Source organism: Cebus imitator, unplaced genomic scaffold (assembly GCF_001604975.1).
Source record: "Cebus imitator isolate Cc_AM_T3 unplaced genomic scaffold, Cebus_imitator-1.0 Scaffold20, whole genome shotgun sequence".
Taxonomy (NCBI): Eukaryota; Metazoa; Chordata; class Mammalia; order Primates; family Cebidae; genus Cebus; species Cebus imitator.
In genome coordinates, this window is record NW_016107335.1 from 7,755,297 (window position 1) to 7,780,391 (window position 25,095).

At 49.7% G+C, this 25,095-nt stretch overlaps 2 protein-coding genes across 3 annotated transcripts; one reads left to right on the forward strand and one right to left on the reverse strand.

Moving 5' to 3' along the window:
- Positions 1–76: 76 nt before the first annotated feature.
- Positions 77–5,981, reverse strand: CHPF2 (chondroitin polymerizing factor 2). Of its 2 annotated transcripts, XM_017520190.2 has the most exons (4): positions 4,249–5,981; positions 3,229–3,793; positions 2,284–2,466; positions 77–1,518 (listed from the first exon to the last, which is right to left on the reverse strand). In XM_017520190.2, the coding sequence occupies exons 1-4, from the start codon at positions 4,527–4,529 to the stop codon at positions 211–213; spliced, it is 2,337 nt and encodes a 778-aa protein (XP_017375679.1). In that variant the 5' UTR covers positions 4,530–5,981; the 3' UTR covers positions 77–210. The 2 variants fall into 2 exon arrangements, with proteins under 2 accessions (XP_017375679.1, XP_017375689.1); XM_017520200.2 differs by lacking the exon at positions 2,284–2,466.
- A 5,635-nt stretch (positions 5,982–11,616) lies between these two features.
- Positions 11,617–24,757, forward strand: LOC108297553 (ATP-binding cassette sub-family F member 2). Its single transcript, XM_017520204.2, has 15 exons — positions 11,617–12,033; positions 12,696–12,894; positions 14,240–14,452; positions 15,112–15,294; positions 15,372–15,543; positions 16,576–16,671; positions 17,526–17,628; positions 19,738–19,833; positions 20,049–20,168; positions 20,257–20,346; positions 20,723–20,833; positions 22,632–22,694; positions 22,929–23,057; positions 23,577–23,780; positions 24,458–24,757. The coding sequence occupies exons 2-15, from the start codon at positions 12,738–12,740 to the stop codon at positions 24,593–24,595; spliced, it is 1,875 nt and encodes a 624-aa protein (XP_017375693.1). The 5' UTR covers positions 11,617–12,033; positions 12,696–12,737; the 3' UTR covers positions 24,596–24,757.
- The last annotated feature ends 338 nt before the right edge of the window (positions 24,758–25,095 follow it).

The window sequence follows — 25,095 nt, forward strand, 5'->3', positions numbered from 1 at the left end:
GTCCCTCTGGACAAACTCCCCACACCCTTCCCTTGGATTCTTCTCTTTACTCAGTTTTCCCTAGATCTAAAAACAGTTTAGCAGAAGACACGTTTAATAACATTATCATACTTTAAAAATACAGCAACAAGCTATCTGTGAACCACCTTGCCTTGCCCTTCCTGGGGCCGGGGGAAAGCAAAGCTGAGGAGGTTAGGGCCCTGAGAGGGGCTAAGTGCTATTGGCCTGCTCCTGCTCAAAGAGAGCCATGGCCAGCTGGGCACGGCCCCCCAGCCCCTCCAGGTTGCTGAGGCGGCAGCGGTGGTAGAGTTCCTCACTGAGCCGTGGGCTGCAGTCCCGCAGGGAGAACTTCTGCACCAGCCCTGGCTCTACGGCTCGAAAGAGGTGGAGCCCTGAGAACCGGAGGAAAACATCCATCACCTCCAGCCCCTCCAGGGCTTCCTCCTCTTCCTGGCCTGCCAGTTCACCTGCCAGCCTGGCTCGGGCCGCCAGGTAGTCAGTGTTGTAGAAGCAGCCCTCCGCAGAAGCCTGCCGGTCAAATCTGCCCCCTGTAGGAGCCCCCCGGGAGGGGTCAGCACCAGGGGGGGAGGGGGGATCAGGGCCAGCCCCCGGGGGCCCTGGGGGTGATCTCGGTGGTGACAAGGCCGGATTGAACTCCTGGAAATGGACTGGAAAGAAGGCCTGCCAGCCAGAGATGGCATTCATGCGACAGCGGTTGAGGACTTCGGGCCCAGGCCTGGTCCACACAGTGGTGAGGAAAAAGAGAGTGTCCACGGGGTGCTTCTTCGAGACTACGTCCATGAGTCGCACCTGGGAAGGGGCCTCTGCTCGCACAGCGAGCCAGGCCAGCCTCGTCCCAGGGTACCGTCGCTCTAACTCAGCTGCTACAGCCTTCACCCCAAGAAATGGGTCTGGAGCTCCACGGCCACCTTCTCGTGGCCCGTAGACCAGCAACAGGGTGAGCAACGCATGTTCTCGTGGCTCCAGGACATTGGCTGCAAAGGCCTCAAGGAAAGCCGGGGCTGCAGCAGCTTCAGCCACCAGGAGTGGTAGTACCAGCTGTACTCGGGTGGCCTCAGTGACATAGGGCATGGGGAGGATTTCCACCCGGCTCAGTGGCCGCAGCAGGCTGACCCTGCGAGCCAGGGCCCGCCGGTGCCCACGCTGAGTCACACATTCCAACAGTAGGTCCAGGGTGTACTCCATGCCCCGTGCCGGGTCGAAGCGCCGGTAGCCATTGAGCAGCCGCTGCTTTTGGAAGCGCAGACGGGGCTGATAGCGCCGATTGAGCTGCTCCAGGGCAGTCTCCAACGCATCACCTACGTCTGCCCTGCTGGCCCCCTGTAGTGGGCACTTCGGAGCCCCATCTGCACAGGAGAAGGTGTGCTGCTCTGTGAAGTAGTCCCAGCCCAGCACCTCAAAGCGAGAGTGTGGTGTGAAAGGAGCAGGGAGCCCAATGGGCCAGCTCAGCCCTGCCTCCCCTTCGGGGGTCAGCACCGTCAGGTTCCGGATCTGAGCCTGGGTTGGAGGGAATGTGCCTCATGTTAGTACCGGCTCCAGGACCCTACCCAGCTCCAGCTGCCTGGGCTCTGAGATTCAAATAGCTGAGCTCTGCCCTAACTAACTCCATCAACAGTGAGGGGTCCCTTGCTAATCACTGAATCCCCTGTATGTTACTCTTCACCTCTAAAATGCAGATGGAATAGGAATCATATTCGCCTTACACAATTGCCATGAGAAAGAAGTGGAAAGTGTGCTTTTGCTCAGGTAAAAGTATCTTTAAATAGAAGCTCAACAGCCTTTCTCTTCCATACCCAAAGGACCTGCGTCCTCTTCATAATCAACCCTTGTTTTCATCTGCACTCCACCTCTGCAAACCCCGACATTCAACTTAAGAATTCTTCTACCTTCTACCCTTGGGCTTTCTTGGGACACTTCCAGAATTTTTGCCTCCTCAGTGGACAGGCACTATTGAGGAGGAGCTAAAACTATTCGGTCTGAGCACTGTGTGGAGTTTCTTGATCCTGAGTTTACTTACAAACCCCTTTAGCTGCATTCAAGTTGTCCTGGGAGCTTACCTTATGATTGCTTTGGACCCCCAAGGACCTTTATCCCTGTAGTTGTTATAAATTTCAGTGTGGTCAGCCTTTTCCTGCCCTGCCATTATACGGAGCCTAGCCCAGCCCCACTGCCAGCTGCTCACTCATTGTATGCTTGGACATCTCAGGCTCTCTCTGACCCTGTGACCGTGGTCCTCTGCCCACCTGCTCCTCTTCAGCTCACCTGCAGTTGTTCTATTTCACTGTAAGCCCGCTCCAACTCCAGAGCGCTGAAGCGTTTGTGGAGTCGGTACATGAGGGTACCTTCGGAGACAGGGTGCACGGCGAAGGCACTCAGGAAAGCCGAGCTCCCTTCCTTCTCAGGGTCCCTATTTTTGGCCAGTTCAAATGAGCGATACTGCTGCCCCTAGAGGGACCAATCAGACCAATCAATTCCACACACAAGAGCTGCCAGTCCCAAACCACCCTTAACCATACTCAGTGTTCACATTCTGTTAGCACTGCTGTGTTAGAACAGAGGACAGAGGCACTCTTCACCACCTCCCTTAACCCCGGTTCTTTCACTGCCCGCATTTTGGAAAGTAGAAAGCAAGCAGGAAACTAAGGACACTCTCGGATACTCTCAGCACACTCCTTATGGGCTAGCCCCACTCTGCAAGGAGCAATCACAGAAATAAAATACTAAAAATAATAACAAGGATACTCTCCTCCCCCAAAGAATCCCATTGTTCCTCAAGGAAATGAAAGCCACAAGATAGAAAATCTTCCCAATAATTTGGTTTGAGAGGATATGCCACCTCTGGGCTCTTCCACTCTTCTCCAGAACAACAAACAGGGAAGCCCTCTAGGCTGGAAAAGTGATCACCTCACTTCTCTGAGGAGTGGTCATCTCTAAGACATGCCCACATTGCCATGTCGGGGGAGGTGTGGAGTGCAAGAGGGCGGTGAGTAACAGCACCCTTTGGTCTTGCTTAGGGGTCCCTAACAAGATACCACTTTTGATAGCCCTAGGTCCTCAGATTGCCAAAGTGAGCAACCGAGGGTCCACCGGGTGGCCAGTGGCCAGGAAAGGTGAACAATGGCCTCCGAGGGGCTACTGGAAGGAAGGCCAATCACTCATCCCCCACTAGCTTATCAGGGTCTGGGACTGACTTGAAAGAGCTGTCACCTGGTGTTGTGAGACACAGCCGACGCCCAGAGAGTCAATGAGGCAGCGTCCAAGCCACTCGTCAGGACGGGCACTGAGAATGTCTCCTCGGCAGCCATCCAGATGTGGCCGCAGACGAAGCAGGAGACTCCGTGACAACAGGTAGCCAAAGCCCCCATGACAGTACCGGGCCTGCTCGCCTGCACCAATGAACTCCTCCGCCCGGCCTAAGTATAGGTCTTGGTTGATGCTGAGGTGGCCAGCAAGGGCTGCCAGGCGGGGGGCCTGCACATATGTGTCATCCTGCATGATGAAGAACCAGTCGTAGTCGGCCCCAAAGTGTGTGTGAAGGTGGCGCAGGGTCTCTGACATGAGCCAGGCTGGCCGCTCATCCCCATGAGACACCACCTGCATCCCTGCTGGAGCCCGGGCTCCCCGCTGCCCAGTGAAGTAGAGTAACCGAGGGAAGTGATGGGCCACTGTACGGTTCACAGCGACAGCCAAAGTGGACAGTGTAGCTCGAGAGGTCAGGACAGCCACTAGCAACCGCTCACGGGAGCCCAGCTCTGTCTGGATGTACCGAGTCCTGTGGAGAGACCAGTGTGCCAGGGGTCAACTACCTCATCTTCAGGAAACCAGCTTATTCAGTATATACATCTCCCTCTAGGGGTGGGTGAGTTGGGGCTGAGAAGGGAGAAACTTCCTTCCTTGTCAATATTAATTAGGTTCTGAACTGAGTATCCACTAAGTAGCTGACACTGGAATTGATTTGGGAGGAGAGGGAGTCTACTAAGAATAGATTAGATGGGTTAGATGCAATTCCAACTCTGTTCAAGAACATCTAAGCCTAATTTAACACCAAAGAGTGAGACTGTCTAAGATCTGAGAAGGAGAGAAAAAACAAAAACCATTAATGGGAAATAAGACAGAATAGCTCCAAGTCACCTGACACCAATTGCCAACAGAAAGGCAGAAGCAAGAATTTACACCAGCCCAAAACAGGGCCAGTGTCTGGAGACTATGCACACACGTAGCTCTCACCTGAGCACCTTCTTGTAGGGCTTGTTGGGGTCCCTGTAGTAGGGGACAATCCGGGGTTTGAAGTCTTCATCAGTTTGGTCTAGCCGAGCTCTTGAATCTGGATTCTGTGGCCCTCCTCGCTCCCCTACAGCTTCCACACAGGGATCTTCTCCCTCCCCCTGGATCCAGGAAACCCGCAGGAGACTCAGGCTGCACCCCAGAGACAGCCCTAGGATGAGGGGAAGCGCTGGCCGCAGCAGAGCCAACAGGGAGCTCAGTCGCATGGTGGTAGGCCCTGCCATGTGGGTGCCCCACGGGGCACAACCTCAAGGATCAATGGATTGATGGGCACCAGGCCAGTGGTAGGCCTGAAGTTTTAACCAGGGAACCTGGGGTCAATGAGGCCAACAACAGAGCAAGGCACACTGGCTTCCAGGCTCAGCATCCCCAAGAAGATTGACTGTCCTGTCTTCACAACTCCCTCTGCCTGGTCTTCAACTGTGAAGGTGCGGATCTAACCCCCAGCCCACACGGCAATACATGTAACAATCAATTTCACTCACACTAGGACTATGGTCTGTCTTCCAGTAGAAAGAGGAGGAAGTAAAACTAAATACCGCCAAAGCTAACCCAAAAAGGAGTACTATACACATCTGCAGACTGGGCCTAAGTCAACAGATGACAGCAAGCAATAAGAAGTTAGGGGAAAGCACACGATCAATCAAAAACAACAGCCCCCAACCAGAGGAGCCGGAGCCGGCCTCAGTGGGCATTTCCTGAAGAATGCCTGGCTCTGGCACGGGTCCTCAGGCAGGCTACTGACGGGGCTGCTGAACCACCGCAGCAGGCTCAGCGGGCACAAGGGAAGGGGCCAGAGCCTCCTTCTACTCTGCTCGTCGCGTGAGGAGACGCAATGGCTACAGGAACCCCGCCTCCCACTCAGGAGCGGCCAGGAGCCACTCGCATGGCACACACAAGTTCTGCCCACCCGAATGAGCTAGACGGATCGATGACTCAGCACTGACAGCCTCTCAGGAGCGCCATGGCCGATGGAACCATCTTGCAGGGCATTCTCCTGGGAACCCCAGCTGCTGAGAGGAGACCGCAGGCAGGGACTGGAGCTCTTGCTGTGTGCGAGCGATTCGGTGCCTGGTTTTACCAGGGCCCCAGAGGCCAAACGAAACAAACCAAAAGCAAACAGAGAGGATTCTGAGAACGCAAACAGAAGCGCAGCCGGCTTCCGACAGGATCCCTGCCGGGGGCCCGGCGCCCCTGCTCTACCTCTCGGCGATCAGACACCAAGTCTAGCCCTAGAACGAAGGCCCGACGCGAGTCCTCGCCGTTCGTTTCAAAACAGAAATAAACTGGCCACGTCACCCGGCTGCTGAGAAGGGGGCTCGGGAGTCCGGCTCTGATCGTTCTGCGAGCCGGGGTCGGAGGTCGCGGCTGGGAGACTGAGGCACAGACCTCGTTCTCAGGCCCGTCGGTGGGAGCAGAGGCCGCGCCAGAGATAGCACCGAGGCAGCGAGCGCAGGACCAAGAGGGACGCCCAAGCCCCGCGGGGAGGAGGCCCGGGTTTCAGGGCCCAGGACCAGCGGACGCCGGATAAAGGGCGGCAGGGGGCTCTCCGGCGTCCCGGGACGGGGCGGGGCGGGGCGGGGGCGTGGGGACCAAGAGCGGCGTCCCGCGCGCGCCTGGCAGGGAGCAGGGACGGGGAAGGGGGAACAGACCCCAGTGCCCGCTGAGGCGCCGGCTCCGCCGCTGCAGCCGCTGCCACCTCACAGCCCTGGCCCGCAACTTCCTCTTCCGCTGCCTGTCAGTCACCTGTTTCTATGGTGACCGCATCCGGCCGCTCGCTCCGCCAGCGCGCGCTCTCTCTATGGTCGCTCCCACAGCTTCCCTGCACCGCGCTCAGCCTCGGCTGGGATCCTGGTGGCTGGTCCCCAACTGGCCGCCCACCGGAAAGACGCGTGCGCCCCCACAGACGCGAATCCAGGCAAATCCCGACTGGACCAAAGATGCCCCGTAGCTTCGGCTGAACCCCATCTGCCCTGGAAAAAAACATGCCCCCACCCTCGGGAGTGTGCTTCTCCCAGTTAGCTGGGGAATCCCATCAACCTTTCAGTTACCTAAGAAGTGTTTGTTGTTTTCCAGGCACGTACGTCCATCTAAGGAAGCTAAGATCCGGGCATCTTCGTGAGTGCTGGGGAAATAAGTGGTGGACGAGATAGGCATGGTCCCTGCTCTCAGGAAACTGAGAGTTGAGGGAGACAGGCAATAAGCACACTGACATAGCAAGAATAAAACGGGTAGAAATCCCAATCCATTGCAGAAAAGCACAGAGTCCTGTGGAAAAACTAAACAGTATTAAATTAGATTAGGAATTTGGCAATACTGAGATCCAAAGGGTCAGGAAGAGTCATCCAGACATGAAGTGGACAGTTTTCCAGGCAAAGAGCACTAGAATGTCCTAAGAGAGAAAACATTGGCTTAGAGAAGAACTGGGAAGGCCCAGGGCATCTTAGAGCCTGGTGCGGGAACAACCCAAGGCAAGTCTGGGGGACAGGGAACAGGAAGGGCCTTCGGACCACCACGGTGGTTCCCCAACCAGAATGGCACCCCCCTAAGGAGCAATTTGCAAATGTACTGGGCAATTTTGTTATCAAATGATTGGGAGAGAGGGGCCAAGGAGGCTCCATGTCTTGCACATTGCAAGATGGTATCACACAAGAAAACTGTCCTAGGCCTGCGCAGTGGCTCACACCTGTAATCCCAGCGCTTTGGGAGGCCGAGGTGGGTGGATCACCTGAGGTCAAGGCTTCAAGCCCAGCCTGGCCAACATGGTGAAACCCTGTCTCTACTAAAAGAAAACTGTGCTGATTCCACACAGCTTTCTCATGTCCTATTGAACATGTATATAGATTAAAAACAAAACAAAACAAAACTGGTTATAATCATCTGATGTGCCTGTGTCTTTTTTTTTTCTAGACGGAGTATCACTCTGTTGCCCAGGCTAGAGTGCAGTGGTGCAATCTCTGCACACTGCAACCTCCTCCTCCCAGGTTCAAGCAATTCTCTGCCTCAGTGTCCCTAGTAGCTGGGATTACAGGCACCCACCACCACGCCTGCCTAATTTTTGTAATTTTAGCAGAGATGGTGTTTTACCATGTTGGCCAGGCTGGTCTTGAACTCTTGACCTTGTGATCCACCCCCCTCGGCCTCCCAAAGTGCTAGGATTACAGGCATGAGCCACCAAGCCTGGCCGCCTGTGTCTTATATACAAAAAACAAAGTAATCTTTTAGGGGTGTGAAATGTGCTAAATTTTTAAGGAATGTAACCACCATGTTATCAGAAGGAAGATTATACTTTGATGTATTCGGGAATATCCTAGGAGTTACTCACCATTTTGGAGAACAGTGTCACTGATGACAGTGTTATTCATGGCGTTCAGTCTGCATTTGCACTGTCACATTCAAGGTGCTCCTATGCATAAATACAAGCATCTGACTAATTATGCTTTCTAGCATACTGAAATAAAATTGTAATCTTATTATAAAGTGTTTCCTTTTATTTCTTCCTTCTTTTATGGTTCAGACACTATCATTGTTTTGAAATTATGTATGTAGTTAGGCTATATCATCTATGAACTTCGTTTCAAAATAGTAAACAGGGGGTTATAAAAATGTTACTAAGGCCAGGCGCAGTGGCTCACGCCTGTAATCCCAGCACTTTGGGAGGCCCAGGCAGGCAGATCACCTAAGGTCAGGAGTTTGAGACTAGCCTGACCAACATGGAGAAAACCAGTCTCTACAAAAAATACAAAAAATTAGCCAGGCATGGTGGCACATACCTATAATCCCAGCTACTTGGGAGGCTGAGGTAGAAGAATTGCTTGAATCAGTGAGCCAAGATTGAGCCATTGCACTCCAGCCTGGGCAACAAGAGCGAAACTCTGTCTCAAAAAAATGTTATTGAAAGGGAACACTGGAGCTGGTAAAGTTAAGAACCATTCAAGAATATCTTGTATGTATATCTTATATACACCATTCTAGGAGTATTAAGATAGAACTCACTGATACATTAACCACCAGCACCCGTTGTCCCTGTTTTAGTCTCATCCTTAGACTGCAACTGAATCTTTCCTCATCAACTGGTACATGATAGGTGGTAAATGACTTGTTGGAAGAGACTCTGGGAAACAGCAGAGATAGCTAGCTCAAGGTCAGAAGATTTCTAGACTAACGCTGTCCAGTAGAAATCTAGTGTAAGAAACAGATGTGAGCCATATATATAGTTTAAAATTTTTTAGTAACCAAATTTTTTTTTTTTTTTTGAGAAACAGTTTCACTCTTGTTGCCCAAGCTGGAGTGTAATGGTGTGATCTCGGCTCACTGCAACCTCCACCTCCCAGGTTCAGGCAATTCTCCTGCCTCAGTCTCCTGAGTAGCTGGGATTACAGGTGCGTGACACCACGCCCGGCTAATTTTTTGTACTTTTACTAGAAACTGGGTTTCACCACATTAGCCAGGCTGGTCTTGAACTCCTGACGTCAGGTGATCTACCCGCTTTGGCCTCCCAAAGTGCTGAGATTACTGGCATGAGCCACTGCATCTAGCTAGTAACCACATTTTTTAGGCTAAAAAAAAAAATAGATGAAATTAATTTTAATATTTTATTGTATTATTAGATACATCCAAAGCATTTCAACATGTAATTGATATGAAAAATTATTGATGAGATATTTTACATTCTTTCTGTCATACGGAAGCTTTGAATTCTGGTATTTTACACTTAACAACAAATCTCAATTCAGACTAGCCACATTTCAGGTGCTCCATAGCCACACGTGGCTGCAGGCTACTGTATTGAACAGTGCAGATCTAGAGTCTTTTCAGTTACTAAGTTCCTAGGTAATTCTCCAGCACTGACCTCCTGTGATTTTCTCAAATTTAGCCAGTCCTTTTCTCCTCTCTCTTTACTCACCTCCTTTTCTCTCCCATTTTCCCATTTCTCTTTCCCTATTTCTTCTCCCCTCATCCTGAGTTCTTCTCTCTATCTAATCCCAGGGTGGAGTTGGCGCGGAGAGGGACAGTGGCTTACACCTGTAATACCAGTACTTCAGGAGGTCAAGGCAGGAGGATTTCTTGTGCCTGGGAGTTTGAGACCAGCCTGGGCAGCATAGGAAGATGCCATCTCTACACAAAATTTAAAAATTGTAGCGGATGCAGTGGCTCATGCCTGGGACTGTAATCCTAGCACTCTGGGAGATCATTTGAACTCAGGAATTCCAGACTAGCCTGGGCAACGTGGAAAAACCTCATTCAAAAAACACAAAAATTAGCCTGGCATAATGGTGCTTGCCTATAGTCCCAGCTACTTGAGAGGCCAAGGTGAGAGGATCGCTTGAGCCCAGGAGGTCGAGGTTGCAGTGAGCCATGATTGCGCCACTGCACTCCAGCCTGGGCAACAGAGCTGCTTGTCACCTTAGTTTCCTCATCTGTAAAATGGTAATAATACTCACCTCAGAGGTTGTTGGGGGGATTTAATGTGATGGCGTAAATGAAAGAGCATAATAAACGTTCTTTGTAATTGTTCTTATTTTTAGAATGAGGCTGGGGAAGGAGAGGCATTATCATTCCTAGGAAGCACAGGCGCTTGACTCTGTGTTTTTTGTTGTTGTGTTTTGTTTTTTCAAACAGAATCTTGCTCTGTCACCCAGGTTGGAGTGCAGTGGTTTGATCTGGGCTTGCTGCAGGCTTCACTTTCTGGGTAGCTGGGACCACAGGTGTGCGCTACCACACCGACTAATTTTTGTATTTTTTGTAGAGATGGGGCTTTGCCATGTTGCCAGGGCTGGTCTTGAACTCCTGAGCTCAAGGGATCCACCTGCCTGGGCCTCCCAAAGTGCTGGAATTACAGACGCAAGCCACCGCGCCCGGCCCAAATGAGTGCTTTTTATATGATCCACAATCAAATAACTCCTTTGCTTCATACAGAAGGGATTTACAGTCATTTAACTGTATTCTTTTTAAAACTATCATTCCCATTTTACAGAGAACATGTACTTTGCCCAAGGCCACACAATGAAGGGTAGACCTGGGGTTATACCCTTAATTATGCTATGCCAAGTGAGGTCTCCACCTAGGTACGCCAGCAGCACACTGGGAATACAGTCATGAGCCACCACGCCCAGCTCATGACTGTATTCCACACTGTAAACGTTGGTTACAGAGAACAAACAAAAATGTGTGGTTACAGCAGCACACATAAGTCACTTCTTTTAGGGCACTTAATGTCATAGTGTCAATGTCTGGTTTGTTTTGTTGTAGGGTCTAGCTCTGTCACCCAGTCTGGAGTACAGTGGTTTGATTATAGATCACTGCAGGCTTGAACTCTCCTCCCAAAGTGTTTGGATTACAGGCGTGAGCCACCACACCCAGCCTGTTTACTTATCACATGTTCCTTCTTCAATATGAACTCCTTGCGGTCAGGGAGTGGACTTTTCACCATTGCAACTCCAGCACGTATATCTGAGCCTAACAGATAGTAGGCACTTCATTGTGGAGGATATTCTAGAAAAATGTATGTTCAAAGGAAAGCAGGTGTAAAATAGCATGGTTAATCTCTGAAGTATATAAGTAGTTAAGTTCTACTGAATTATTAAGTTTGAGAAGAAAAACTAGTTCTCGTTTTTGAGTCATGGACCGTGGGCGAAAAGGTGCCACATTTGGAGAATATGCTTACAGGGAGCAACAGCTCCCTTTGCTTCCCCACGTGTCACTGATGGTGAGGGTCCCGCTGCACAGGAGCCTGGAGAAGTAACAAAGATCACAAAAGGCCTGCCTTGTACCTGAGGCTACACATTTGCAATTTACAATGTAGGTAATGCGAAGTCTGTGAGAAATTGTATTTATTTTTACACTATCCAGCCCAAACTTACTGTCATGTGAGAGATTTTACACAGTGAGACTCAAAGGGAAAGTAACGGGCCCGGTAGCATAGCTAACTGTTAATAAAACGAAATCTTGGTCAAAGGGCCTTATCTCAGGGATCTTTCCACCAAACTTGCATGGCTTTAGTGGGAACCTAACAATTCTGGAGTGGGTAGGCTAAGCGGCCGAGGTTCCAAGACAACGACTGGCACCTTCTAAAAGTTTTATAATGAACCAGCCTCTAAAATTACGGTTTCATGAAACGAAAGTGCTTTCTTTCGTGAAGGAATTCTGTTGGCAATATCTTCGCAGTGATGCCCCGCTTTCTGGGACCCCTGCCCATCGCCCCCTTCCTTTTATTCCTCCTCCTCTCACCTCCCACCTCTCCTCTCCCATTGTTTCGACCTACTCCCGCTGAGGCAAGCTGGGATGTGTAGTCGTACGCCCTGTTGCCTGAGTCGGTTAGGGATCTCTAAGAACTCGGTAACTCCACAACAGCTCAATCGATTTTCGAGAGGTGAGGTGACGGCTGGAAGGCTCAGCCGGCTTATCGGATGACCAATCTGGTATTTGCAGTTTCCAGCGCGCGAAGCAGGCCAGGTAGCAGAGAGCTCTTGGACTGTAATCCCACCCCTCTCCGAGCCTCGCGCATCCTGATGGCGTCACGCGGCCCCGCGAGGTCCCTGGGATACATGGTAGTCCTCAAGGTGGGTCTCACTCTTGGCCGCTGCGGCTTGAGGACTACATTTCCCAGGAGGCCGCACGACGGTGCGCCTAAAGCCACCCGAGGCCGTGATTGGCTGGTGAGCCGGCCGCACGCGGAGGAGCCCAGGGAGCAGCTCTGTTGCGACAGAGGCCGAGCGGCGAGGCCCAGTGAGTTAGGGGAAGGGGCGCTGTAGGGAGAGGGTACCCGCCGGTGAGGGGGAAAGAGTATTAGAAGAGGAAGGAGGGACGGGGCCTGGCTGGAGGGCTCTGCGAGGGAAAAGATAGGGCAATGGGAGAGAAGCTGACGGGTGGGGTGGGGGAGGACCCAGGGGTGACGAGCGTGGAGACTCGGATGGGACTCAACGCGGGCGAGGACGAGTGCGTCCCGGCAAGAGGCTGGGGTCAACGACCGGGTAATGTGGAGAGGGACGACCGAGAAGAGGCCCGAGACGGATGGGAGAAGGAAGCCCGGAAAGTGAGGTGGCCGGCTGAGTGCAAAGAGCCAAGTTGTAGGGAAACTGGAGACGGGAACGTCTGCTGAGGGGCAGAAACTGGTTCCCAGCCGGAGGGCCTGAAAGAAGGAGCATTTCCAGAGTCAGGCAGTCCGTGGGGACTGGTGCCTGTGGGAAGAGATGTTAAGATTGGACGAGCGGCTGAGAATCGGCATTGGTTTGAGAGACCCTGACCAAGTTGGGAGGGAAGAGACAGGGACAGATCAGGGCATCAGAGGCTTGATATTGATAGGCGGATTCCTGAGAGAGATGGAGCAGGACCCAGGCATTCTTACCAGTAAGTTTAGAGTTTGGGGGTATCTGTTTGCCTTCCTTCAGGCTCCCTGAAAGAACAGTATCCTACTCCTGTGGGCCATCATCATGCCCTCCGACCTGGCCAAGAAGAAGGCAGCCAAAAAGAAGGAGGCTGCCAAAGCTCGACAGCGGCCCAGAAAAGGACATGAAGAAAATGGAGATGCTGTCACAGAACCACAGGTGGCAGAGGAGAAAAATGAGGCCAATGGCAGAGAGACCACAGGTGAATTGAGGGAGGGATGAGTTGAGGATGGTTGCTAAGACTGAATGCATGCCCCTGCTAGAGTGGGAATCTCGACGCTGGGGGCAGCGGACAATATATCTGGTGTTATGCAACTCAACTTTTCATGATGAATCAAGTCAGTAGAGTTGAGTTTGTGCCACCCTGTCATTGAGCAAGGAAGCCGAAGACAAGGTTCTCACATACTCCGTGGCAAGCGGATGTGGGAGTTGCCACGCTGCCTTGCCGCTCTGTTAGACTGTGAGGAGGGGGCCAATTCCCTGACCCTTTCTCAGTTTCCATTTCTACACATGGTGGCCAATGTGTCAGGTTCTTGGCTACACCATACACTTGTCCTCACAGGGATAGTGACTCCACCTACCAGAGAGTAACTTATGAGTTGTTTTATGGGGTTTTTTCCTGGGAGAGAGCTGCCTTTCTGTTATTTATATTTTGGGAAATAATTATTATTTCTCAAGTGCTCAACATGGTGCTACACACGGAGGCACTACAGCGTTCCCTCCAAAAACTTAACATCTAGACAGGGAAACATGGCAATATGCGGTAGAGAATGTTCCAGGCCCTTGGCGGTCCAATCCCAGCCCCCTTCCTTGCCCTCTGAAAACTTTCTAAACAGCTCTCTGTCTACCCAGACTATTGATTGCCTCTTGAGTAGTCAGCACATCTCTGTCCTGTCACACACTGAATTCTACTACCATCATGTTTTTGCTAGCTGCATTTGACATTTCTGTCAAGGCCTAGCTCAATATAGAAAAGCCTCTCTCAGTCAAACCTGACCTCGGTATTTCCATTCTCTGTACCCCTTTGCTGTCTTTTCATGTTACTTACCTTTTTATGTTGTATCTCCTGTTTATCTAAATTATTTGATCTTTGAGTGCAAGGATCATGTCTTGGGTAATTTTTTTTAATGACCTGCTTCTCAGGTAGACACTAAGTAAATGTTTGAAGAGGAAAGCAGAATTAGTCTTGCAAATTGTAACAGATAGGCACTCAGAAAGTGGGGAGTTAAAAAGCAATTAGAAGGAGCAATAAAGCCAGGCTGTGGGGAAGTTTTATTCCTGGCCACAGCAGTGCAGGACAGGAAGTTATGAATGATGGACATAGGTAAACAGAGACGTGAGAGGACAAGAGAGGTTATAATTAAAAGGACGGATGTCCAAGCGAGCAGACTGTTGGGGCAGCTCTGTGTCAGTGTGCACCCTAAAGCTTGAGAAACATTTGAGCCTGCTCAGCAGGATTGGAGCCCAGTCCTTCAGGATGTTCCTCTTTGTGGAGAGCCGAGTCTATCTCACAGCCATCTTCCCAAACACTGCTTTTCTATCCCCAGAAGTGGATTTGCTGACCAAGGAGCTCGAGGACTTTGAGATGAAGAAAGCTGCTGCTCGAGCTGTCACTGGCGTCCTGGCCTCTCACCCCAACAGTACTGACGTTCACATTATCAACCTGTCACTCACCTTTCACGGTCAAGAGCTGCTCAGTGACACCAAACTGGAATTAAACTCAGGCCGTCGCTATGGCCTCATTGGCTTAAATGGAATTGGTGAGGCCCTTGGAAGGGGAGGTGGGAGGTATCTCTCCTTGGCTCATCTGTCACTCATAAGTATTTATTTAGCACCAGCTGTGTTCAGAGCAAGGCATTTAGAATATGGGTGGGAGACCAGATATGTCCAGGGAAAAGGAACTAGCAATGCAGAGCAGTATGTGGTATGTACAGGTTGAGTATCCCTTATCTGGAATGCTTAGAACCACAAGTGTTTTGGATCTTGGAATATTTGTGTTATACTTACTGGCTGTGCATCCCTAATCCAAAAACCTGAAATCCTCCAATTAGCATTTCCTTTAAGCTTCAGGTCAGCACTGAAAAGATTTTGGATTTGGGAGCATTTTGGGTTTTCAGATAAGGGTACATCCACCCTGTACCACATCAGTAATTACAGACAGCAGGTGCTGGAGAAGTTGGTCAGGGCGTGTGAAGCTGTGGTAAATGAAAAAGGCTTCAGAGAAGGGGCGGGGCAAGAATTGGAGGAAAGTCAGAAAGGAATCTCAAGAATGGGGGCTGGCAAGATTTGAGCGAATGAAGGGAAGGAAGGTCCTCAAGAAAAATGGATGAGGTCCCAGTTTGGCTGGGGTGGAAGAACCAGTGGTGAAGAAGAATAGGGAATTTCACTGTACCAAGCGTCTGCTCCTCTCCCCTCTCAGGAAAGTCCATGTTGCTCTCTGCTATTGGGAAACGTGAAGTGCCCATCCCTGAGCATATCGACATCTACCATCTGACTCGAGAGATGCCCCCTAGTGACAAGACACCCTTGCAGTGTGTGATGGAAGTCGACACAGAGCGGGCCATGCTAGAGAGGGAGGCAGAGCGGCTGGCTCATGAGGATGGTAGGGCTCCAGACCTGGGCGTGGGGGTGGGCTTCTAGGAAGGCCCCCAGGAGCTTATGGCCATGCACTGTCCACAGCGGAGTGTGAGAAGCTCATGGAGCTCTATGAACGCCTGGAGGAGCTGGATGCCGACAAGGCAGAGATGAGGGCCTCGCGGATCTTGCACGGACTGGGTTTCACACCTGCCATGCAGCGCAAGAAGCTGAAAGACTTCAGTGGGGGCTGGAGGATGAGGGTTGCCCTTGCCAGGTGAGTCCCTCCCTCCTTCCCTAACCCCATAGCTGCCCCATCTCTCCAGAGTTTAATGTTGACTTCAGTGGAACTGTTTGGAACAGGAGTTCCTGGACGTCTGCAGTGTGGAGAGGGAGGGGGTACTGTGTATGGGCCAGAGTGAGAGCTTCCTGGCTCAAGTGGTCAAGAGTGACTCAGTCTTCTGTTGGATTCCCAGCACCCAACAGAAGGTTGGGTTTAGAGATCCTAGGGGTAGTCGAAGGGAAAATGGTAGAGTAGGTCTGTTTCTGTCCTCCCACCATGATTCCTTTTCCACCTTTTTTGTGCTCTAGTATGTGAGACAGCTATTATGATGTTATTGTTCTTATTCTCTTGTGGCCTGGACTCAAAGTGAGTCTCTATAGACCAGCATTCTGCCAATAATCCCCCCAGCGTCACTAGTTTAAACAGGTAATTCCTTGTCCCATCATTTTCTGTGAAGGGAGTTTATAAGACTTGATATCCTGCTCTAGAAAGTTGCCTGCGTGTGCTTTAGAACATGAGCACAGTGGTTTCACATGCTAGCAAGGATTAGCTGCCTCCAGTTCACCTAAGGAGCTTTTAAAAACACAGATTTCTGGTTTGGGAACCAGAGCTTTAGAGTCTATACCTTGCTAGCCTTGGCCACCCAACCAGATAGGTCTAACTATCTTTAGGCCTTCGGATAGGTCTAATCTGCTTTAGCAGTTTATGTCCTCTGTATCTTTTTGTCTTCCTTGTGGTCTCCAACTTCAGTGTATAAGACTCATAGACTCATAAAGACTTCTACAGCCTTGCCTCAGACTGTACTTCTGTGCTTCTGAGCCCTGTAGCCTACTCTTCAACCTCCATTCTTCAGCTCTTGTTTCTGTCCTACTTCTCCTTTTCCCTCTGAGGTACAGAGCCTAGAATTAATTTCAAGACTCAGGCCAGGAACCTACCCCTAATTGCATGTAGCAGGCAAGTTGGTCCTCTCCTGTGTAACATCCATTATGATTCTGAGGTGCCTCTGTCTCCTTTCCTGTCCTTCAGAGCCCTCTTTATTCGGCCTTTCATGCTGCTCCTGGATGAGCCCACCAACCACCTGGACCTAGATGCTTGTGTGTGGTTGGAAGAAGAACTAAAAACGTAAGAGGGTGGAATGGGGGATGTGAGCGGGCAGGGTCCCAAAGGGGGATTCTAGAAAATGGATGCCCAGAAACTGCACTGATATTACACCAGTGAGAAAGGAACTGAAAGAAGACCAGAGTTCACTTGCTTGGACAAGCAGTGAGCACCTTTAGGGCTGTTTAGGGCTGGCCTTTTTGTTTCATTGTTTTTCTTTAATTTGAAATGTATGAGCATTTTTTTAAAAAGCCTTGTTTTTTTTTTTTTTTCTCTTGGTTTTTTTCCGTATTTCAAATGCAAGATCTTAAAGACATTTTTCTTTTCTTAATTGTATGAAGAAGAAAAGACAGTAATCCATCTGAGATCATGATGCAGTGACAAAGGAAAATATAGCCAATATGTTCATGGTCTTTCTATGGCTAAAGAACTGAATAAGTTGGAATATTGTACCAATTTTTAAAGAAAGTTGTTAGTGGTACAGTGACTTAGTACCTTCTTTCAAAAAGTAAAGCATTTTGTTTTTTACTCTGTCTTTACCAGTTCTTCCCACCCACAGTTTTGGATACGTTCATGAGTGTATTTGTGTATATACACATTTCCGTTTACTATCACTGTTGCAACTATCTCCACTCCATTCTGTTGGAAATTAGAACAGAAGATTGAGGAAACTCAATCTGTCTCACCACACTGAAAGGCGTACAAATCTGTTACGGATAGATTGTGCAGTGGTGGCTTAGGTGCTTACTGACAGCTAGGAATTGGACAACGCATCTAAAAGGTGCTTAGGTATAAGGATGGGCCTGACTCTCAGTTCAGCGGTTGTCAGCTAGCTCCCATTGTTGAGCTCTTCACTGATGGGTTGTTTGGTTTTGCAGTTTTAAGCGCATCTTGGTCCTCGTCTCCCATTCCCAGGATTTTCTGAATGGTGTCTGTACCAATATCATTCACATGCACAACAAGAAACTGAAGTATTATACGGTAAGTGGGCCTCAGCTTCTCTCATAGATATCTCTGTGCTTACCAATTCTCTGAATTTCTCTTTAAAAAAAAAAAGAGGGCCGGGCATGGTGGCTCATGCCTGTAATCCGAGCACTTGGGAGGCCGAGGTGGGTGGATCACTTGAGGTGAGGAGTTCCGACATCAGCCTGGCCAACATGGTGAAACCCTGTATCAACTAATTAGCCAGGTGCGGTGGCGGGTGCCTGTAATCCCAGCTACTTGGGAAGCTGAGGCAGGAGAATTGCATGAACCCTGGAGACAGAGGTTGCAGTGAGCCGAGATCACGCCACCGCACTCCAGCCTGGGTGACAGAGCAAGACTCCATTTCAAAAAAAAAAGACAGACTTGCCTAGCAGCTATTTTCTACCTATTGCTGTAAAAAGATACAGACAAGGAGTCCTGCTGCCTGTTTTATTTTGATCCCAAAGTCATTGCTTTCAGGCCATAGGCCATGGGTTGGCAGCCTGTGCACATGGTATATGTTTGCCTTTTGGCAAAGAAGTTGACTTTTCATGGTGCCCAGGCAGGCCCTGCTCCCGTCTGCCTTGCTTCTTTTTTTTGGAGACATAATCTCATTCTGTCACCCAGGCTGGCACGATCTCAGCTCACTGTGATCTCTACCTCCTGGGGTTCAAGTCATTCTTGTACCTCAGCCTTCCAAGTAGCTGGTACTATAGGCATGCACCACCACGCCTGGGTAGTTTTTGTATTTTCAGTAGAAACAGAGTTTTACCATGTTAGCCAGGCTGGTCTTGAACTCCTGGCCTCAAGTGATCTGCCCACCTTGGCCTCCCAAAGTGCTGGGATAACAGGCGCGAGCCACCGCACCGGGCCTCCCTCTGCCTTCTCGAATGCCTTCTTAACTCTGCTTCACTAGAGTCAGCACATTTACCCCACCTCCCATGACCACAGGAGAATGGGGGTGAGGATCTCAACAGCCCACTGTTGTGCCTTGCCTTTTCATTTTATATTTCAAAAAGCACATAAGGAAGGAACAATTGATGTCCTCTTCACTCACAGTCATAGGAGTATTAGTGTTTTTAATATAGCTTTCCAGAAACTTCCTGTATACTTGTAAGCATTTATAGAACATTTCATATATACATATCTTTTTCTTTTTATACAATTGCAGTCTTTTTTTTCTTTTTTTTTTTTTTTTCTTGAGATGGGGTCTCACTCTGTCACCCAGGCTGGAATCCAGTGGCATGATATTGACACACTGCAACCTCTGCCTCCCAGGTTCAAGTGATCCTCCCACTTCAGCCTCCCAAGTAGCTGAGACTACAGGCGCATGGCACCATGCCTGGCTAATTTTTATATTTTCAGTAGAGACGGGATTTCGCCATGTTGGCCAGGCTGCTCTGAAACTCCTGGCCTCAAGTGATCCACCCGCGGCCTCCCAAAGTGCTGGGATTACAGGTGTGAGTTACTGCACCTGGCCACAGTTAGTTTTAATAATCATTCTGTAGGTTGCTTTTTAAATTTAGTATATTTGGACTGCTTTCCATGTGAGTATGTATAAATCAACCACAATCTTTTCAGTGACTGCATAGTATTTCATTATGTGTTTATCCTGTGACTTGTTAGGCCCTTTCTGTTGGATATTTAGCTTGAGTCCCGTTTTTGTTTGCAGATAGAAACCATGGCAATCCACTTATACAAGGTTTGTCAGCTTCTAAATCTGACTGGTCTGTTTTCCCATCTGGAGACAGCTCTTGTAGTCTGTGGGGCATCAGCCTCTCGGGGTGCGGGGAGGAATAGGAGGTGGTTTTGGAAGGCTCTGAGCCTCATGATGTCGTATGACCATGACTTTCAGGCACTCCCAGTGCCACAGGTGTCTTTTTGACTAATCTAAGGATTTGCTGTGGAGCCTGGCCCTGGCTGGGCTGAGCGAAGGGCATAGAATTGATAAGACTCCAATTTGAGGTTAGGATATGCTTCTGTAATGCACTTCCTCTCTTCTTACTGCACAGCCTTAGAGCCAGGGCCAAGTCAGTGCCATCCCTCATCCCCCTAAACTCTGAGTGAGAATCCAGGATTGCAACCCAGGTTAAAGCTGCCCGCCTTGCCTGGCACATTTCCATGCAGGGTAATTATGATCAGTATGTGAAGACGCGACTAGAGCTGGAGGAGAACCAGATGAAGAGGTTTCATTGGGAGCAAGATCAGATTGCACACATGAAGGTAGGGAGACTGCAGAGTCAGGCTCATGGCCTCCTGCATGAAACAAGCAGGGGAGTTGGATGAGGGCATTTGGAGAAGTGGGGGTGCTGGAGTGGGGGAGAAGTTGGGGTGCTGATGGAGGTGGGGAAGAAGTTATGATCACCATTTTTACTCTGGATTGAAGGTGAATTATTGAGCGCCTACACATACTTCAAGCTCCCTTTGGTCTTTTTTAGAACTACATTGCAAGGTTTGGTCATGGCAGTGCCAAGCTGGCACGGCAGGCCCAGAGCAAGGAAAAGACGCTACAGAAAATGATGGCATCAGGACTGACAGAGAGGGTCGTGAGCGACAAGGTGGGGTGTGATTGGTTGGGGCTGGGTGGCCTAAGGTGAGATGGGTAAGAAAGGAGCCAACTTGATAAATGCCCTCTTTTCTTCCTAGACACTGTCATTTTACTTCCCACCATGTGGCAAGATCCCGCCACCCGTCATTATGGTGCAAAATGTGAGCTTCAAGTATACAAAAGATGGGGTAAGTTTATGCCAGGGCATTATGGCTGGGTGGCTGGGGTGTATCTTATAGGGTGAGTATCAGCTCATGGGAGCCACTCCTGTTCTATGCTGACCACACCTGCTAGCCCACATGCTCTGGGGGATTTTCAGGTGTGGCTGCTGGGGTGCCTCATCCAAGGCTCTGCGTTAGCCTTTCTTCGTGTATATGGAAGGAAGACGACTCAGCTGGGTTGGTGGGCGGAGGCAGTGGGCTAGGTGGGGTCTGCCATGAGTGCTGCCTCCCTCTACTTCCTTGCTTCTCTGTTGGTGACTGGGGACTCAGCAGGCTTGGTCTGCTGGTCAGAGCAGATCTGCACTCTAGCCTTGTGTCCATCTCTCTCTCATCCCCACCTCAGCCTTGCATCTACAATAATCTAGAATTTGGAATTGACCTTGACACACGAGTGGCTCTGGTAGGGCCCAATGGAGCAGGAAAGTCAACTCTTCTGAAGCTGCTAACTGGAGAGGTATGGTGCCAAGGTGGGCGTGGATCCTTCTAAGATTAGGCCTTGTGATGGCTAAGGAAGAGGAGAGTGATTCAGGGGCTGCTACTTTGGGAGGGCCTGAGCACTCGGTGGTGAGTGAGCCCTCTGGAGGGGCGGGGCAGCAGACAGGAGACGGGGAAGGTCTGGTTGGACAGTGCTGAAGTTGGGGGCTGTTTTCCTGGGACAGGGATAGGGTAGGGAGGAGTCTGTCAGAGTTGTGTGTATTTGTGTGTGTGTGAATACATGTATATGTTTGAGCATGTTTCTGTTTTCAATCAGAGCAATTAGAATATAGGAACATCTGTGCATTTAGGGATGTTGCAGCTTCTCAAATAATGTCATTTCATTAATATCGATGAAAAAAAAGAAATGATTCCCAGCTGGGGCCACTGTCTGTGTGGAGTTTGTACTTCCCTCCTTAATGTCTGCATGGGCTTTCTTGGGTACTTCAGTTTCTTCCCACATCCCAAAGCTACGCCTGTCAGGTTAATTGACATGTCTCAGTGGTTCCAGTCTGAATGAGTGTGGGTGTGTGTGAGCACACCTTGTAATAGAATGGTGTCCTCTTCAGGACTGGTTCTTGCCCTGTTCCCTGGGTTGGTGGGATGGGCTCTGGCTGGCCATGATCCTAAACTTGAATAAGCAGGTTGGAAAATGAAAGAATGAATGAATATAAATTGTTATAAAAGAAAAATTGATAAAATTTCTGATAATCATACAAATGCACTCAGCAACTCAGCCACATGTGTGATTATTTTTGAACTGTGTGGTGGTAGGAAGTGCTCCTTACAATTTTCCCTTTGCAAACATTTCTTCCTTGGCTTAACCCACCACTATTGCAACTACCATCACTCACTGATTCATCAAAAATTGGGTAAATAATTTACCTTGTTTTCACTAATCTTTCTTAAATGTATGTGTAGCTCACGTGTATTTAAATGTATTAGAAGTGATTGGGTCGTTTGGCAGGGTGCGGTGGCTCACACCTGTAATCCCAGCACTTTGGGAGGCTAAGGTTGGTGGATCACTTGAGGTCAGGAGTTTGAGACCAGCCTTGCCAACATGGTGAAACCCCATCTCTACTAGAAATGCGAAAAATCAGCCAGGCATGGTGGCAGGCACCTGTAATCCCAGCTACTCCCAGAGGCTGAGGCTGGAGAATCACTTGAAACTGAGATGGAGAGGTTCCAGTGAACCACTGCACTCCAGCCTGGGTGACAGAGCAAGACTCCCTCTTAAAAAAAAAAAAAAAAAGAAAGAAAGAAAGTGTTTGGATCTTTATTTAGAAGTTTGATGATCTTTTTTGTGACCAAAAAATGCTGCAGGAACCTAACTGTTGTTTATATCAGTTAGCCTATGGCAAAATTAGTTTTGTTATATGTTGTTTCACTTAAAGTCTGTTTCCAGACCATTAAAATAGGTTCTGTTTCTAAGAACCCATTGATGACAGTGACAACTTTGAGAACCTGTTTTTAATTTTAGAAAATGTATGTTGCACCTACATCCAAGTCCTCTGCTACACAGTATAGTGCATTCTGCAGTAGACATTTCATAACTACTTAAATTGTATCTTTGCCTCTTGAGAACATCTGCTTCAGTACATCTTCCTAAATATATTTAGAGTGGCCAGAATAGCAGTGTGTGAGTTGGTGATGTATTCTCTTTAGGAAGTTGAGTCTTGTTCAGTGTGAACATGTGTTTGTTTGCCTGCTCTGCCTATGTCTGTTTCTAACTAGGGTTCCTTTGTTTCATGCTTATGTTTCCACTTTTTTCTTCCTAGCTACTACCCACAGATGGCATGATCCGAAAACACTCTCATGTCAAGATAGGGCGTTATCATCAGGTATGGACCTGGAGTTGGGATCCAGGGAATTGCCCAGGGTATGGGAAGGTGCTGTATCTGGCCGAGTTCCAGCCAGCCACCCCTACCCCCTGGCAGGAATTCCAGCCTAGGTGGCTCCTCCCTGCTTCTTGAACCCAGAACAGGTGCCTGGGATAGAAATAGGAAGTTACCTAGGAGGGTTCCTTTTGAAGCGGGATGGCAGTCACACCTGGGTGGCTTCCATTTTTCCTGTAGCATTTACAAGAGCAGCTGGACTTAGATCTCTCGCCTTTGGAGTACATGATGAAGTGCTACCCAGAGATCAAGGAGAAGGAAGAAATGAGGAAGATCATTGGGCGATACGGTCTCACTGGGAAACAGCAGGTCAGTAAAGGAGGGTGTGGTGAGAACGCCAGATAGCTGGGATTCTGTGGCTGCGTGGGTCAGGGGACACTGTCTTGGCAGCCTAGGTTTGGAAGCTGTCCAAACCAGAGTCTCCTCCATTTGATTCCCCTAAGAACCTATTACCTTTCCTTTACTCTAGATTGTTATGTAAGGGGGCATTTTGAGGGGCCAAGGATAGCATGCCAGTCTCAACATGCCCTTGTGCCATAGCACTTGAGGGCAAAGGAACTCACAATCTAGAAGACAAATTTCTGGGTGCAGATCTGAACCATTCATTAAGATTTAATTGCCAAGAGATATGGGCTTAGTAATAACAAGAGCTTCAGGTTTCCAGATGAGTCTCTTTCAGGCCTCAAGAGACTAGTGGGTCTCTCTGAGCCTCACTTTTTGTAAAATGGCAATACTGATGGGAGGAGTCAGGGAGAAATGGAGGAGAGATGAGCTGTGCTGTTTGGTGGGGATGATGCCAAGTTACATGTATGTCATGGTTCCACTCAGGTGAGCCCAATCCGGAACTTGTCAGACGGGCAGAAGTGCCGAGTATGTCTGGCCTGGCTGGCCTGGCAGAACCCCCACATGCTCTTCTTGGACGAGCCCACCAATCACCTGGATATTGAGACCATCGACGCCCTGGCAGATGCCATCAATGAGTTTGAGGGTGGTATGATGCTGGTCAGCCATGACTTCAGACTCATTCAGCAGGTGAGGCCCTGGCCAGTGGGTGAGGCACAGCAGAGACCTTTTAGAAGGTTGGGTAGGATAGTCATGGCATGTGGAGGGCACATAACACCCACTTACTGAATTAAGAGAAGGGGCTCAGAGTGTAGACACAGGTGGTGAAGACCAGTACTTATGCCTCTTTGGGGCTACTTAGAAAGCCTTAACTGAAATGCTTCATTTCTTCTATCTGGAGATGTTAACCAGCTTGGCATTTTTGGTTCAAATGGGAAAGAGAGTTGGGTAGGAAACAGAGTGCTTTTACTACTGTCCCAAGATTCTTCAGTCCGAAAATAGTTTCCTACTAAGAAGGATTTTGATTAGACAGAGAGCTACCACAGTCATTGGAGAAAAAGCTGCTCATTCCTCGGAAGCTCTGGAGAAGATGGGAGGTAGAGAAAAGAAAGCTGAGAGTGAAGCCTCTAAATAGATCTAGACCCTGCCAGGGAGCTGACACCAGGAGTGACACAGCAGTTCCTGGCTGGGAAGGCCGCAAACCTGGTTATGGTACCCTTGGGTTAGAACACCCCAAATAACTTAGAAGTCGTGAGACAGTGAGCTGGATATGGATTTGGGGGGTGGAGTTTTCTTCCTAGAAAGTCTGCTGGGCAGAGGTGGGGACAGTGACTGGCCCAGGATTAAGTCTAGGCTTTGCTTTCTAGGTTGCACAGGAAATTTGGGTCTGTGAGAAGCAGACAATCACCAAGTGGCCTGGAGACATCCTGGCTTACAAAGAGCACCTCAAGTCCAAGCTGGTGGATGAGGAGCCCCAGCTCACCAAGAGGACCCACAACGTGTGAGCCCTCTGCCTGGGCTCGGGTCAGGAGCTCCATCTGGGAACTAACAGCTGCTACCCTGACCAGCTGCTCAGGACAGAACCCAGGGCTGCACTCCTGCATTGCTGCAATACCGCTCCCCCAGCCTCTCCCCTGCCCCTCGACCTGCCTTAGCTGCACTCTCTTNGCTGCATTCCTGCATGGCTGCAATACCGCTCCCCCAGCCTCTCCCCTGCCCCTCGACCTGCCTTAGCTGCACTCTCTTGTCTACAGCTGGACAGTACCTGTCCGTTTCCCGTCCTCCTTCCAGTTACTTCTGTCCATGTCTGGACTCGGCTGGCCGTTCCCTCCAGCCCCTTGCTGGTTACCTTACTCTGAGTGTGATGCAGTCAGAGGTACCTGCAGGTTAGCCCAAGGGCCCAAGCCTGGATTTGGCCCTCAAAGGAGCTTAGGATCCTCGTTTTCTGGGTTTTGGTGATGTTGGAGGAATGCCCACCGCCCCCATTCCTTTTTGCTTCTGGTTT

Coding starts and splice junctions, on each gene's coding strand:
- CHPF2 (XM_017520190.2), bottom strand. CDS start 4,529: ATGGCAGGGCCTACCACCATGCGACTGAGCTCCCTGTTGGCTCTGCTG. Junction 2,467..3,228: donor GCTGTGTCTCACAACACCAG/GTGACAGCTCTT, acceptor TGGTCCCTCTAG/GGGCAGCAGTATCGCTCATT. Junction 1,519..2,283: donor GTGAAATAGAACAACTGCAG/GTGAGCTGAAGA, acceptor CCTCCAACCCAG/GCTCAGATCCGGAACCTGAC.
- LOC108297553 (XM_017520204.2), top strand. CDS start 12,738: ATGCCCTCCGACCTGGCCAAGAAGAAGGCAGCCAAAAAGAAGGAGGCT. Junction 16,672..17,525: donor TTGGAAGAAGAACTAAAAAC/GTAAGAGGGTGG, acceptor TTGGTTTTGCAG/TTTTAAGCGCATCTTGGTCC. Junction 20,834..22,631: donor TGAAGCTGCTAACTGGAGAG/GTATGGTGCCAA, acceptor TTTTCTTCCTAG/CTACTACCCACAGATGGCAT.